This window comes from Ochlerotatus camptorhynchus, unplaced genomic scaffold (genome assembly GCF_037179485.1).
Source record: "Ochlerotatus camptorhynchus isolate MF236.1 unplaced genomic scaffold, CSIRO-AGI_Acam_v1.1 ptg000142l, whole genome shotgun sequence".
In the NCBI taxonomy this organism is placed as follows: domain Eukaryota; kingdom Metazoa; phylum Arthropoda; class Insecta; order Diptera; family Culicidae; genus Ochlerotatus; species Ochlerotatus camptorhynchus.
In genome coordinates this window covers 1,133,518-1,145,661 of record NW_027040632.1, presented here as the reverse complement: position 1 = coordinate 1,145,661, position 12,144 = coordinate 1,133,518, and the positions used below count along the sequence as shown (strand labels likewise).

The following is a 12,144-nucleotide window of genomic DNA, read 5'->3' as shown; positions in this document are numbered from 1 at the left end:
GTCCCAAGCAGTCCCAAGCTATTTCACTCACCCCTGCATGTTCTGCATGAATCCACACACCCCTGATGTTATCTGTCAAACTTTCATAGCGAATCAAAACAAACATAGTGTAGTAATAGAATTTCAACTAGAATAGGGTACGTTAATCGTTTGCTTGGGACCAATAGGCTACTAAAGAGGTGAGCCAATTTAAAATCGTTAGTTTCGTATTGATTGTTGGTAATACCACCACCTGTGGTGCGCATAGTCAATTTCCTTGCGTTTGACGTTTACACACTACCGCCATCTGTTCAGCGTACTACCATAGAGGTAACTCTAAGACCAGAAGCTCCCGAAGAAACGAGCTCAACTTTTTGGCTCAGCTCTGGTACTATCTTCGGTCCTAAGCTAATCGATTCACCCCTCGAAACATAGGAAAATCCACTAACCCCTCATTTTATCTGTCAAACTTTCATAGCGAATCAAAACAAACTTAGTGTAGTACTGGAATTTATACTTGAATGGGGTACGTTAGTCGATTTGCTTGGGACCAATAGGCTAGTCAAGTAGTGAGCCAATTTAAAATCGTTAGTTTCGTATTGATTGTTGGTACTACCCACCACATTGTATTCAACAAATGGTGGTAATGTTTTAGCGACGATGTTTTACAGTGAGAAATATTCAATGTGTTATGTTTGTTTGTCTGTGGTTTTGGTTTAAAATTAATTGCCTCGCGGTAACATTTAGCGTTGTAAATTTTATGCAAGCATCCTTTTTCGCTTGCCGTTTTGACCTCGGTTTTGACAGCCAAGTCGACACTTAGAAATACCCAGAAACACCATCCGACACCCAAAAACACATGAAACACAATCAGCACAGACACAAGGTGCCACTCCCTGAAATAACCCAATAAATCATTTCAAGCTGGTGAATCTTAATCAAAAATACCATACTCAAACGATAATCCACATAATATAACTATTCCACAAATGGTTTGGATGATACCCTGAACACGTCATTAAGCAAAATAACCATACTAATTTTATTAGGGCAAAATCAAGTATTTCAAGCTGCATATTGCATTAGGTCCCAAGTAACATTAACCAATTCTCTTCGTCGACTTTCTCTTTCGTTAATAACTTGAGCACATAACCGTTTCTTGTTATGTTTGCCTTATTAGGTGCTAGAAAAAAGCTTTTTTTTTATCGATCTGTGTGCTGAAAATCCCTAGAAATGTCTTTACGGCCGTGGGGATACAAAGAGGAAGACTACACGAAACGAAAATCAATTATTTTATTCATGTGTTTCACTTATACATTTTTGCCAAAACATCAGCCTTATATCCCGGACAGACTATGCCTTATATCATGTAATATAGGCTGTCTTGCAATGAGCACTCATACATCTAGTTTTCACTGGAAATCCAATGTATGAGTGTTCATTGCAAGACAGCCTATATTACATGATATAAGCCATAGTCTGTCCAGGGTATTATACATTCCATAAGACAAATCACATAGATCCTATAAGAATGCATTAAAGGTATGTGTGACCGCTTATACATTTCATTTAACACATGATCTTCATTAACTTTTTGCGAGGCGTTTGCTTATTAGTTGACTTAGGACCTAATGCAATCTTCAACTCGATTTTATGAGGCTTTTGCCTCTTAGGGCTTTTGCTTCGCTTCGATCTCTCAGGCCTGAAATAAAAACAAAACGTTCATAAATCCCACTGTTCAAAAGCGGCTCACATCTTCGCATGGACACATTTTAATTTGGCGAGGCTACCCAAATTTGGTAACGAACAACTTGCCATCAGTGCTGGTTTTGCTACCAAAACCCGTCGGGAACGTCAAAAAGGAGAAAATCAAAATATTGCACTTCGTGCGAAAATTTCTGCTGATTTTTGTTATCAAATTTTCCACAAAAATCAGCCCTTTTCCATCAGCTTCGTGCTATAATCTAGTTCCAATCGGTTGTGTAGGGTATTTCAATTAGTGCTAGCGTAATAATGGTGAAAAATTCGTTGAAATCGATAGCTTAACAAACTGAATCGGTTCGTGCTCGGTGAAAGAGGGGAGATGGTTAGCTCACTACCTGCTGGAGAAAATTTCTATTGCTCGTAACACAAAGGTGTGCATAGAGATTACGGTTCTTTCTTCGCTTTTGTCGGAGAACAATCGACAGAAAACGAAAAAAATCATGTTGGAACCCACAACCGATTCCCAGCAGCAGCAGCAGGAGGAGATGGACAAAAACCTGGGCAATGAGGTTCCGGCGAAAACGACTGCTGGCAGCGATGGCGGTACGACCGAAGCGAACCAGATTCGTGAGTTGCAGCAGGAGTTGAAGCGGATACGAGATGAGTTCAACCAGCAGCGGGCCAAGATGAAGGAATTGTACCTGGCGAAGGAGGGTATGAGATTTTGCGGATGGGAGTTTTCGTTGTTCAATTATTGATTTTTTATTTTTATTGTAGCGGAATGCAAGCGCTTTACCAAGGAGACGTCCGTCGCTCGCAAGGAACTGGAGGAAGCCAAGTCGCAAATCATGGTAATGGACTACAATCGCGAGAAGGATTTGGAGGAGCAGAACCGACGAGCGCAGGAGGAAATCCTGACGTTGCAGCAATTGGTTCAGGAAACGGTGGACGAGTCAACGATCAGCCAGGAGGAGATGCGTCGCCTGGCGGAGGAGAACGAACGGCTTAGGACCGACCAGCAGGATCTGCGGGAAGCCCTCGCTGCTGCGCAGCAGGTGGGGTCTTGCATTCTACTAGGCTGGTGTTCTTATTCCAAATTGCGTTTGTTTTTTATTTTTGTTTTACGCAGGATTCCCCGAGCTTGGCACCGGTTCTCAATCAGGCGAAGAAGATCATTCGCAAGCTCGGTGCTGCCGACTCGAACAGTCACGATAATCTGGAGGATTCCATGCGGAAGGTAAACAAATATGTACGTACCAGCGCGAAATTGCGATTTTTGTCTTCTATTTTGTTGATTGATTGGTTGCTTTTTTTGGAAATCGATTCGCATGAGTAGATCTTCATAGAAAGGTTTGATTAGAAATCTAAGAGTTGCCCATTTTGCTATCCGACAGGCTCAGGAGGATGCGGAGGTGCTCCGTTCATTGGTCGTCCCGCTGGAGGAGGAGATTAAAACGCTGAAGGAGAAACTGCGCGATGCTTACGAAGAGCTGGAGAAGCACCGAGGGGAAGAGGCAAGAAAACCTCCGGAATCAGCTCTGGTTGGAATGCTGAAGGAAGCAACGCAGAAGGATCCAACTCCAACGCCGGTGGTAGCGAGCAATCCGCCAGAACAGGTCAACCCCGACGTGGTGGCACCATGTGCGATGTGTCCAAACTATGAGACTAAATTGATCCAGTGCCAGGAACAGTTCAACGGTGAAAAGCAGAAGGTCCAACAGCTGGAGAAGAGTGTCGAGCGGATGAAGGAAGAACTGGCCAAGGAAGGTGCTATGCGAGCGGACTTGGAAGCTCAGTGGCAGCTGAAACGAGAAGACCACAAAGCCGAGGTGCAGCATCTGAACGAGCAAACGGTGAAGGCTGAACAGGAACTGGGCGCGCTGAGGAAAGATTACGCTCAACTCAAGCAGACCGTGAACGATGAGCTTCAGAAGCTGACGGAAGAACGAGAACAGGTAACCGACAATAGGGGAAAGAAGGGATTTTTGTTTAAGTATCGTAAGATTTTGGGTTAGATTGGATCCTTGGTTGCTAGGGACTGAATAACAAATGACTTGAAATAATAATGACCTCTGAATTTTGCCCATCCGAATTCGACTGGACTTTGACTGACTTGACTGAAATGACCCCACTAATCTCGCCGAGACTCAACGCAAGTCTCCATTCACTTTCAGGTCTATCGCCACCTGGACGTCCTGCAGAAGGACAACGAGTTTCTCTCGGGAAAGTATCTGGAGAACTCGGAAATGCTCAAGGATCAGGAAATCAACCTTCCGCAGAATATAGATGAACTGCATGAACTGGTCCTGACCTTGCACGAGAATCTAATCGTAACGAAAGCGGGTTGTGAATTTGCCGAACGGAAAACCCTCAGCATGCAGGACGAAGTCACTCTACTGCGTGATCAGCAGCACACCCGGGAACGGGAGGTTCGCCGTGCCGAGCGGGACTATTCCAACAAAGTCGGCCAACTGGAGGAACAACTGCGCCAGCAGTACCAACACTATCAGCGATTGGCCGCCCACAAGGAAGAACTTGAGCGAGCCGACGCCGAAAGCAAACGCCAAATGTCCGATCTCCGGATGCAAACCATCGGACTGCAGGCCACCAATGAGAAGCTAGACAAACAGAACATGGACCTCAAGAACAAGATGAGCGTCCTGCAGGAGGATCTCGCCAACAACGAGGCCGTCCAGAAGGACTTTGTCAAGCTGTCTCAATCGCTGCAGATGCAGTTGGAGAAGATCCGCTCGGCCGACACGCAGGTCCGCTGGCAGGACGAGGACGACATCGATCAGTGTCCCAACTGTCGGAAGGAGTTTACGGTGACCCGACGGAAGCAGCACTGCCGTCACTGCGGTACCATCTACTGTCAGCCGTGTCTGACCAAGACGGTTCCCACCGGACCGAATCGGCGGCAGGCGCGGGTTTGCGACGTGTGTCACACGCTGCTGGTACAGGACACGGCACCCTACTTCAGCCGGGAACCACCGCAATCGCCGTGAGCAGCTCCTAGTTAGTGTTCTTCTTCTATGTGTATAATTGGTTAGCGTCGTTTTGCTGCCGGGGTTTAGGCGGCCCGAATCGGGTTAGTGCTGTAGAAATTATGTTTTTTTTTTTGTCAGGAAATTCAGGGGGAACGGGGAACCGGCCGAATCCAAAGCTAGGTACTCGAGAGAGAGAAAGAGATAGGAAGGCAAAGCATGTTTTATTATTCCTTCAAATTTTAGTGTACATTTAAACCCTTCGCTTTGTCGTATACAGAAACATTAAAATATAGAATCGTTACTAACCGATGGGTGTCGGCGAATTGTCGGTCGAGTTTCTTCGAAAGCCCGGTTCTCCTTTTGGGATTGTCATCTCTTTTGTCGAGGAATTGAACTTTGTTGTTTAATAACACATTTATTTCTGGGGACACTTAAGCATTACTGTGTGTCAAGCTACACGATTTTTTTTTTACTCCAGACCTAATTAAAGTTATCTTTTAGCACTAAATTTATTTATCTTTCAAATGTCGTCCGCACAATTTTGAATAGTTACATCTAGATAGGAAAGCGGTTTTGATTTCTTCGATTTATAATACAAGACAGATCATTACTTAAATCAACCCTATAGTTTATTTTTTCGACGAATGAAAATTATGCATATCCAACAATCTTTAAAAACTATTCAATATTTAATTTGATCAACAAATTCTAAGCAACAATTCGTTTTTCGATTCCGTTCTTGCTTGATAAGGTTTGGGTAATGTTGTTAAAGCCATTAGCATTGTTTTGTTATTATTATTATACCTGCTAAGTTATAGAAATCAATTTTCATTAGATACCTATTTACTTAAAAGTAAGATATTGGTAAGAATTTGAACATTGACTGTTTTTGTGGTGTCAACGAGAGCGGGCTACGGTACACGTTTCAAGATATAAATAATTCGCGTTTACGACGATTATGCTCTCAAGGACTCACTCGTTGGTTTGAATCGTATCTTACCAATTGGCTGGCAAATTACTGAGATAATGCGTACCACCGGTACTTCGCGTACTGGCGGGGGCTGCATCCTTTTTGGAGGATGTGGCTTACAAAACTTGATCGTCTGCTTTCCATGTTAGGGGCGGCTCAAATAGCGTCTGACTGGCATCCAGCGGCTGAATACGAAATGCTTCTCCCCGAAAGCTATACCCAAGATGGCAGTCCCATCACGGTGGATAGGAGACCTTAGGCCAAACACCTACTGTCTCCGAAACCTTCAAATTGTTACAGAAACCTATAGTGAAAGATTACGAACTGATTTTATGGCAACGACTTTTAGCGCTAAACAACGGACAAGAATTGGAACATGGAATGTACTGCCGCTAGCCCAACAGGGTAAACTGGCACAACTCGCCAGTGAGGCCCGCCGTATGAAGCTAGAAATCCTGGGACTTAGTGAAAACGTGAAAACGAAATCCTGGGACTTAGTGAAAGTGCGAGGTGAAAACGCTCCACGACATCGTGGAGTTGGCTTTCTGCTTAGCGCCCAAGCACAGCCTACGCTCATCAAGTGGGAACCTATCAATGAGAGAATAATCGTTGTCAGATTCAGAACACGGGTCCGAAACCTTACCATAATCCATTGTTATGCGCCAACCGATGCTGCCGAATTGCAGGACAAAGAGAACTTTTACAGTCAACTGAATGCTGTCGTGGATAACACTCCAAGAGGTGTTCTCAAGATCTACATAGGCGACTTCAATGCGAAGATCGACTCCGACAACTCGGACTATGGGCGCATTATGGGACGCCATGGTCTCGGAGATATGAGCGAGAACGGCGAGCTGCTTGCAGAGTTTTGTGGCAACAACGACATGGTGATCGGGGTTTCGCTCTTCCCCCATCGCCCAGTGCATAAAGTCACATGGGTCTCCCGTGATGGATATACAGAGAACCAAATCGACCACATCTGCATCAGCCGAAAATGGAGACGGAGCCTTCTTGATGTTCGGAATAAACGCAGCCCTGACATCGCGTCTGACCATCATCTCCTTGCGCGGGTTCAACGGCGGGAGGAGAGACTCGAGCGGCGATTCAACACACGCCGACTGGAAGACCCAGCAGTGAAGAGATCGTTCGTCGAAGAACTCGAGGCTCGCGGAGCTAATATTCCGGAAGGTGGCAGCGTAGAAGAACAGTGGACGAGTATCAAGAATGCCTTTATTGAAACAAGTGAGAACAATCTGGGTGAGCTGCGCACTCAGAGGAAGGAGTGGATCACCGATGAAACCTGGAGGAAGATCGAGGAGCGGAGAGAAGCAAAAGCTGCAATAGAGCGAGCAAGGACCCGAGGAGCCAAGAACGAGGCCCATCAGCGATATTCGGCTCTAGAGAGGGAAGTTAAGCGTTCCTGTATACGGGACAAGCGGGCGTGGGTGGACTCCCTGGCTGATGGCAGCAACTGGCGATATCCGCCTCCTCTATGATGTTTCACGACGCCTGAGCGGGGCTGAACCCAAGAATGCCTGTGAAAGACGCGACTGCACAGTCACCGACCCCACTGACCAGTTGAAACGTTGGTTTGAGCACTTTGAACAACTTCTCGAAGTTTCAACGGTCAACCAACCATCAACATCTCGGCATGATCCGCCAAGGGTGAGGCGCGTTACTCGCGTCAACACTGAAGCTCCATCATTGCAGGAGATAGAAGCAGCCATCCGAAGTATGAAGTCCAACAAAGCCCCGGAGGTCGATCGCATATCAGCAGAGTCAACTATTCGTCAATATCTGGGACACCGCGACTTTTCCGGCCGACTGGATGCAGGGCGTCTTGGTAAAAGTCCCCAAGAAGGGGGATCCAACTGTATGCGACAACTGGCGAGGCATCATGTTACCAACAATCAATACGAAACTAACGATTTTAAATTGGCTCACCACTTTAGTAGCCTATTGGTCCCAAGCAAACGATTAACGTACCCTATTCTAGTTGAAATTCTATTACTACACTATGTTTGTTTTGATTCGCTATGAAAGTTTGACAGATAACATCAGGGGTGTGTGGATTCATGCAGAACATGCAGGGGTGAGTGAAATAGCTTGGGACTGCTTGGGACCGTTGTTCTGGTACTGAGTGAGCCAAAAATAATAATGATTTTCTTCGGGACCCAGTGGTCTTAGAGTTACCTCTATGATGTTACTGTGTATTGTTCTCAAATTTCTGTGCAAAGTTATCCTGAATCGGATACAGGAGAAGATCGACACGACTCTCCGACGACAGCAGGCAGGATTCCGTGCCAGAAGATCCTGTGTGGACCATATTGTCACGCTCCGCATCATTTTGGAGCAGGTCAATGTGTTCCAAGAGTCCCTGTACTTGGTATTCATTGACTACGAAAAAGACTGAGACGCAAGGGAGTCCCTGATAAGATTTTTTTTTTTTTTTTTTTTTTTTTATTATAGTCACTTTAACACTCTTGGGTCATTCGTGACTTGTCCGGGGGTGAGATTTGAACTCGTGACTTTGGCGTGAGAGGTATGGATGTTAACCACTACGCCGGGGTCGCCCCCCGTGATAAGATCGTCAACAGAGTGTTGTACAACGGAGCTTTGTTTGGCCCGATTCGGGTAATCGCGGGTGTGAGGCAAGGATGTATATTATCACCGCTACTGTTCCTCATCGTAATCGACGAGATCATGGTTGGAGCCGTTGACCGTGTACCGAACCGTGGGTTGCTGTGGCAGCCTATTGGTATGGAGCATCTCAACGACTTTGATTTGGCTGATGATATTGCGTTATTAGCACAACGGCGCTCTGACATGCAGAGTAAGCTCGACGACCTTGTGGAACGCTCCTCTGAAGTAGGTCTAACCATCACCGTCAACAAGACCAAATCGTTGGATGTCAACACGGAAAACCGTTCCAATTTTACGGTAGCTGGGCAGGCAGTGGAGAAAGTCGAAAGCTTCCAATATCTTGGCAACCAGATAGCGTCGGAGAAGAGCGACATAGGTGCACTGATTAAGAAGGCGAGGGCTGCTTTTGCCAGTTTGAGAAATTTTTTTTTTTTTTTTTTTCTTTATTATAGAGATTTTTAGCCATAGGCTAGTTCATCTCTTAGTTTGAGAAATGTATGGAGAGCGAATCAGATCAGTCGACGCACCAAAATCCGAATTTTTAACTCGAAAGTGAAGTCTGTGATGTTATACGCCAGTGAAACATGGTGTGTATCAGCGGAGAACACTCAGAAGTTGCAGGTGTTTATCAACCGATGCCTGCGGTACACAATTCGTGCCTGGTGGCCCCACAATTGGATCTCAAATTCCGAGCTTCATCGTTTGTGCCATCAGAAGTCGATAGAGATAGAAATTCGTGAACGGAAGTGGAGGTGGGTCGGCACACACTACGACGGAGCGGAAACGAAATCTGCAAGCAAGCACTGGACTGGAATCCAGCAGGACATCGCAGCAGAGGTAGTGAAATTAAGAACGTTGACCGAAATTTGACTTGAGCACAGGTCAAGGCCAAAGCTAGTAATCGCCCAGGATGGAAATCTTTCACAAAGGCTCTTTGCACATCTGGAGGTGCGCAGGATCGTTAAGTAAGTTACCAATTGAGAGCTTTGTGTGAAAATCGACTCTCATGAATCGGAATATTTTTCAAACAACTCAGGCCTTCCTCAAGATAGCAATTTGGGCCCGCTGTTATTCTCGGTATTCATTAACGAAATAGGTTTGATACTTCCATCTATAGTCGCTATATTCATAGTCTGGCGGATAGAATCTCGGGAACCGATTGAGCTGTCAAATAGCGGAACCAATCGAGCAATTTACGACCAACAACTGAAAAGAGCACATCAGCTATTGCGAACAAAACTTCGGAAACCCTTTTCTCGTGACTCAAAGCTCGCCTACGTAAACTAACACCATCTTTGGGTTGAGAAAAGCTTCCTCTATCCGATGATGCCGGTAATTTGCGTTTGATTGGTGAGGAAAGAATGATCAACGTTTTGTTTATAAAAGTTGATAGGGGAAACGCTCCTATAGTTGCGGTACGTTAGAAGCGTTAGGTTCCTATAGTTGTGTATGGAGTCTCCATACACAACTATAGGAACCTAACGCTTCTAACGTACCGCAACTATAGGAGCATTTACCCTAGTACCTTTTCAATTGTTGGTCTAAAATATATTGAATTGGTTCCGCTTTTTGATAGACCAAAATTCTATCCGCCATACCGGTCATTCTATGCAGACGATATCAAGATGTACGTGGTTGTGCGACGCTTCTTCACTGATTGCTTGCGGTTGCAGCACCTGATCGATAGTTTCGAAAAGTGGTGCTCGAAGAATTTTCTCACGATGAGGGTTCAAACATGCAATATCATCACTTTCCATCGCAAGCTAAAGCCTATTGCATTCAATTATACGATCGATAACCAACCTCTGCAGCGTGTGGACAACGTTCGTGATCTTGGAATTACACTTGATTCTGCCTCTTGACATTTAAGCTACCTTACACGGATATCATAGCCAATGCTAACAGGCAGCTCGGATTCATCTTTAAAATCTCTGATGAGTCTCGGGATCCTACCTGCCTGACAGCTCTATATTGTTCTCTAGAGCGATCGATCTTGGGATTTGGTATTCCGTATGAAACAATTTGGATAGCGAAGATCGAGTCTGTCCAGAGGAAATTCGCTCGTTACGCTCTTCGCCACCTTCTTTGGAATGATTATACGAACCTTCCACCCTACGAGGATCGTTGCCAACTCCTGGGTATTGAAACGCTTTGTGGCGATATTTGCCATCAGTATCCTTCCACCATTTGGCCAAATGCAGCAAACACCGTTTATCAAAATTACATAATCAACATAAACGATCGAACGACAAATGAACTAAGCTACGCAAGCCCCGTAACGTGGGTAGATCACCTTTTCGTGGTACGTTACGGGATATAAGATCTACCACCGATTCCTAGTCCCGACTACTTCAAACTAGGGGAACAGGATTTTTCAGCAATCAAAGGAACACATCTTAGTCCTTGTTACATTTTATGCCTTGTTGATAGTGACAAGACTCGGCTTTTTCCACCGAGGATGATCTTGAACTAAGGAAAAAATGAGTTAGTTAGTCTTCATTTATGTGATTCCTAATCTTCTATTCGTTGTTCCCTAGTTTGAAGTGGTTAAGACTCGGGTTCTGATGCATGGTCATTATCGGTGTCATACCTTAATTTTGTTGCTAAGGAATTCAATTTTGACTGACAAATGGACGCGCCTTTGGAGGGTGTTTCAACACTCCGAAGGGTATAAATAGCGGGACCTTTCAATTAGAATCGATTCCTTGCGATGAAGGCAAGAATGACAACTGTATGAAAACCGAATACTTCATCATTTCTCAATAGTGATGGAGTAATACGACATGCACTAAACTAAGGACACGGGATATACTACAATAGATCAAATTACTGACCGCAGTGGTGTTAGGTCCCGAACAGAGGAAAAAAAAAGCTACGCAAGCTCTTTGTGACCTACCAAACTTTGTGTTTATGTCCGGTACTTCCGGAATAAAATGATCTTAAGTGGTTGTAACAAGTCTATCTTTATTGGAAATTTGATGAAATAAACCGAAGCAACCCATGACTGTCTGTTACTACCAAGGAAAAATAAATTCTTTCACCTGTGATTTAACCGTACAACATAACACACGCGTTTTACTTTTACTCTGCTGCCCATTAGGTTATGGGCCCAGATAGTTTTGTGAAGCCAGAAAAATGCAGAATCCTCAAGCGAACCCAAGGAAATGGATCCGGAGACCCGGCTAGAACTCAAGCGCGTGCAGCCACACAGAATTATTCCACACAGAACCACTTCGCGATTGAGCGGTTGGTTGGTCGTGAAAACTGGAGAACTTGGAAGTTTGCAGTGAAAACTTTTCTGGAAGTGGAAGACCTTTGGGACGTGGTAGGCCTACCCCGAATGACGACGGAACTTTCCCTGAGGTGGATGCGCGAAAGGACAGGATTGCACGAGGTAAAATTATTTTGCTGATTGATCCAGTGAATTATATTCACGTCGAAGAGGTGACAACGGCAGCGGAAGTGTGGAAAAAGCTGACCAATACCTTCGAAGACACGGGACTGACACGACAGTGGGCCCTTCTACACAAGCTTATCACGACGAATTTGAACAATTGCAGTACAATGGAAGCGTACGTAAATCGGATGGTTTGCATCAGCTAATTGGAATCGGATTCCCGTTGGATGACAAATGGATCGGAATGCTGCTGCTGGCTGTTGCCCCAGGAGTATCGTCCGATGGTGATGGGCCTTGAAAATTCGGGAATCGAAATCACGGGTGACATCATCAAAACCAAGTTGCTCCAGGAGACGGATTTGTCAGCGCCTACTACGGGACCGGTGTTTATTTCTGCAAGAAAAAACCCAAATGGTTACCAAAGCAACGCAAACACAAATTCGAAAGGCAAAGGACCGAAATGC

At 45.1% G+C, this 12,144-nt stretch overlaps 2 protein-coding genes across 3 annotated transcripts in view; one reads left to right on the top strand and one right to left on the bottom strand.

Annotated features, from left to right (window-relative positions):
- The window catches only part of orion, a 460,865-nt gene that overhangs the window by 337,030 nt on the left and 111,691 nt on the right, over positions 1-12,144 (bottom strand). The gene's annotated exons all lie outside the window — the stretch shown is intronic.
- On the top strand, positions 1,839-4,952 carry Rbpn-5 (Rabaptin-5). 2 transcript variants are annotated; one of them, XM_065221460.1, is made up of 5 exons: positions 1,839-2,397; positions 2,461-2,738; positions 2,813-2,920; positions 3,078-3,638; positions 3,858-4,952. In XM_065221460.1, the coding sequence occupies exons 1-5, from the start codon at positions 2,184-2,186 to the stop codon at positions 4,686-4,688; spliced, it is 1,992 nt and encodes a 663-aa protein (XP_065077532.1). In that variant the 5' UTR covers positions 1,839-2,183; the 3' UTR covers positions 4,689-4,952. The 2 variants fall into 2 exon arrangements, with proteins under 2 accessions (XP_065077532.1, XP_065077531.1); XM_065221459.1 differs by having other exon boundaries at positions 2,813-2,932.

Bases quoted from the DNA above. Each gene is read 5' to 3' on its own strand.
- Rbpn-5 (XM_065221459.1), top strand. From the start codon at position 2,184: ATGTTGGAACCCACAACCGATTCCCAGCAGCAGCAGCAGGAGGAGATG. The intron at 2,398-2,460 runs GTATGAGATTTT...TTTTTATTGTAG, and splicing joins ATTGTACCTGGCGAAGGAGG to CGGAATGCAAGCGCTTTACC. The intron at 3,639-3,857 runs GTAACCGACAAT...ATTCACTTTCAG, and splicing joins TGACGGAAGAACGAGAACAG to GTCTATCGCCACCTGGACGT.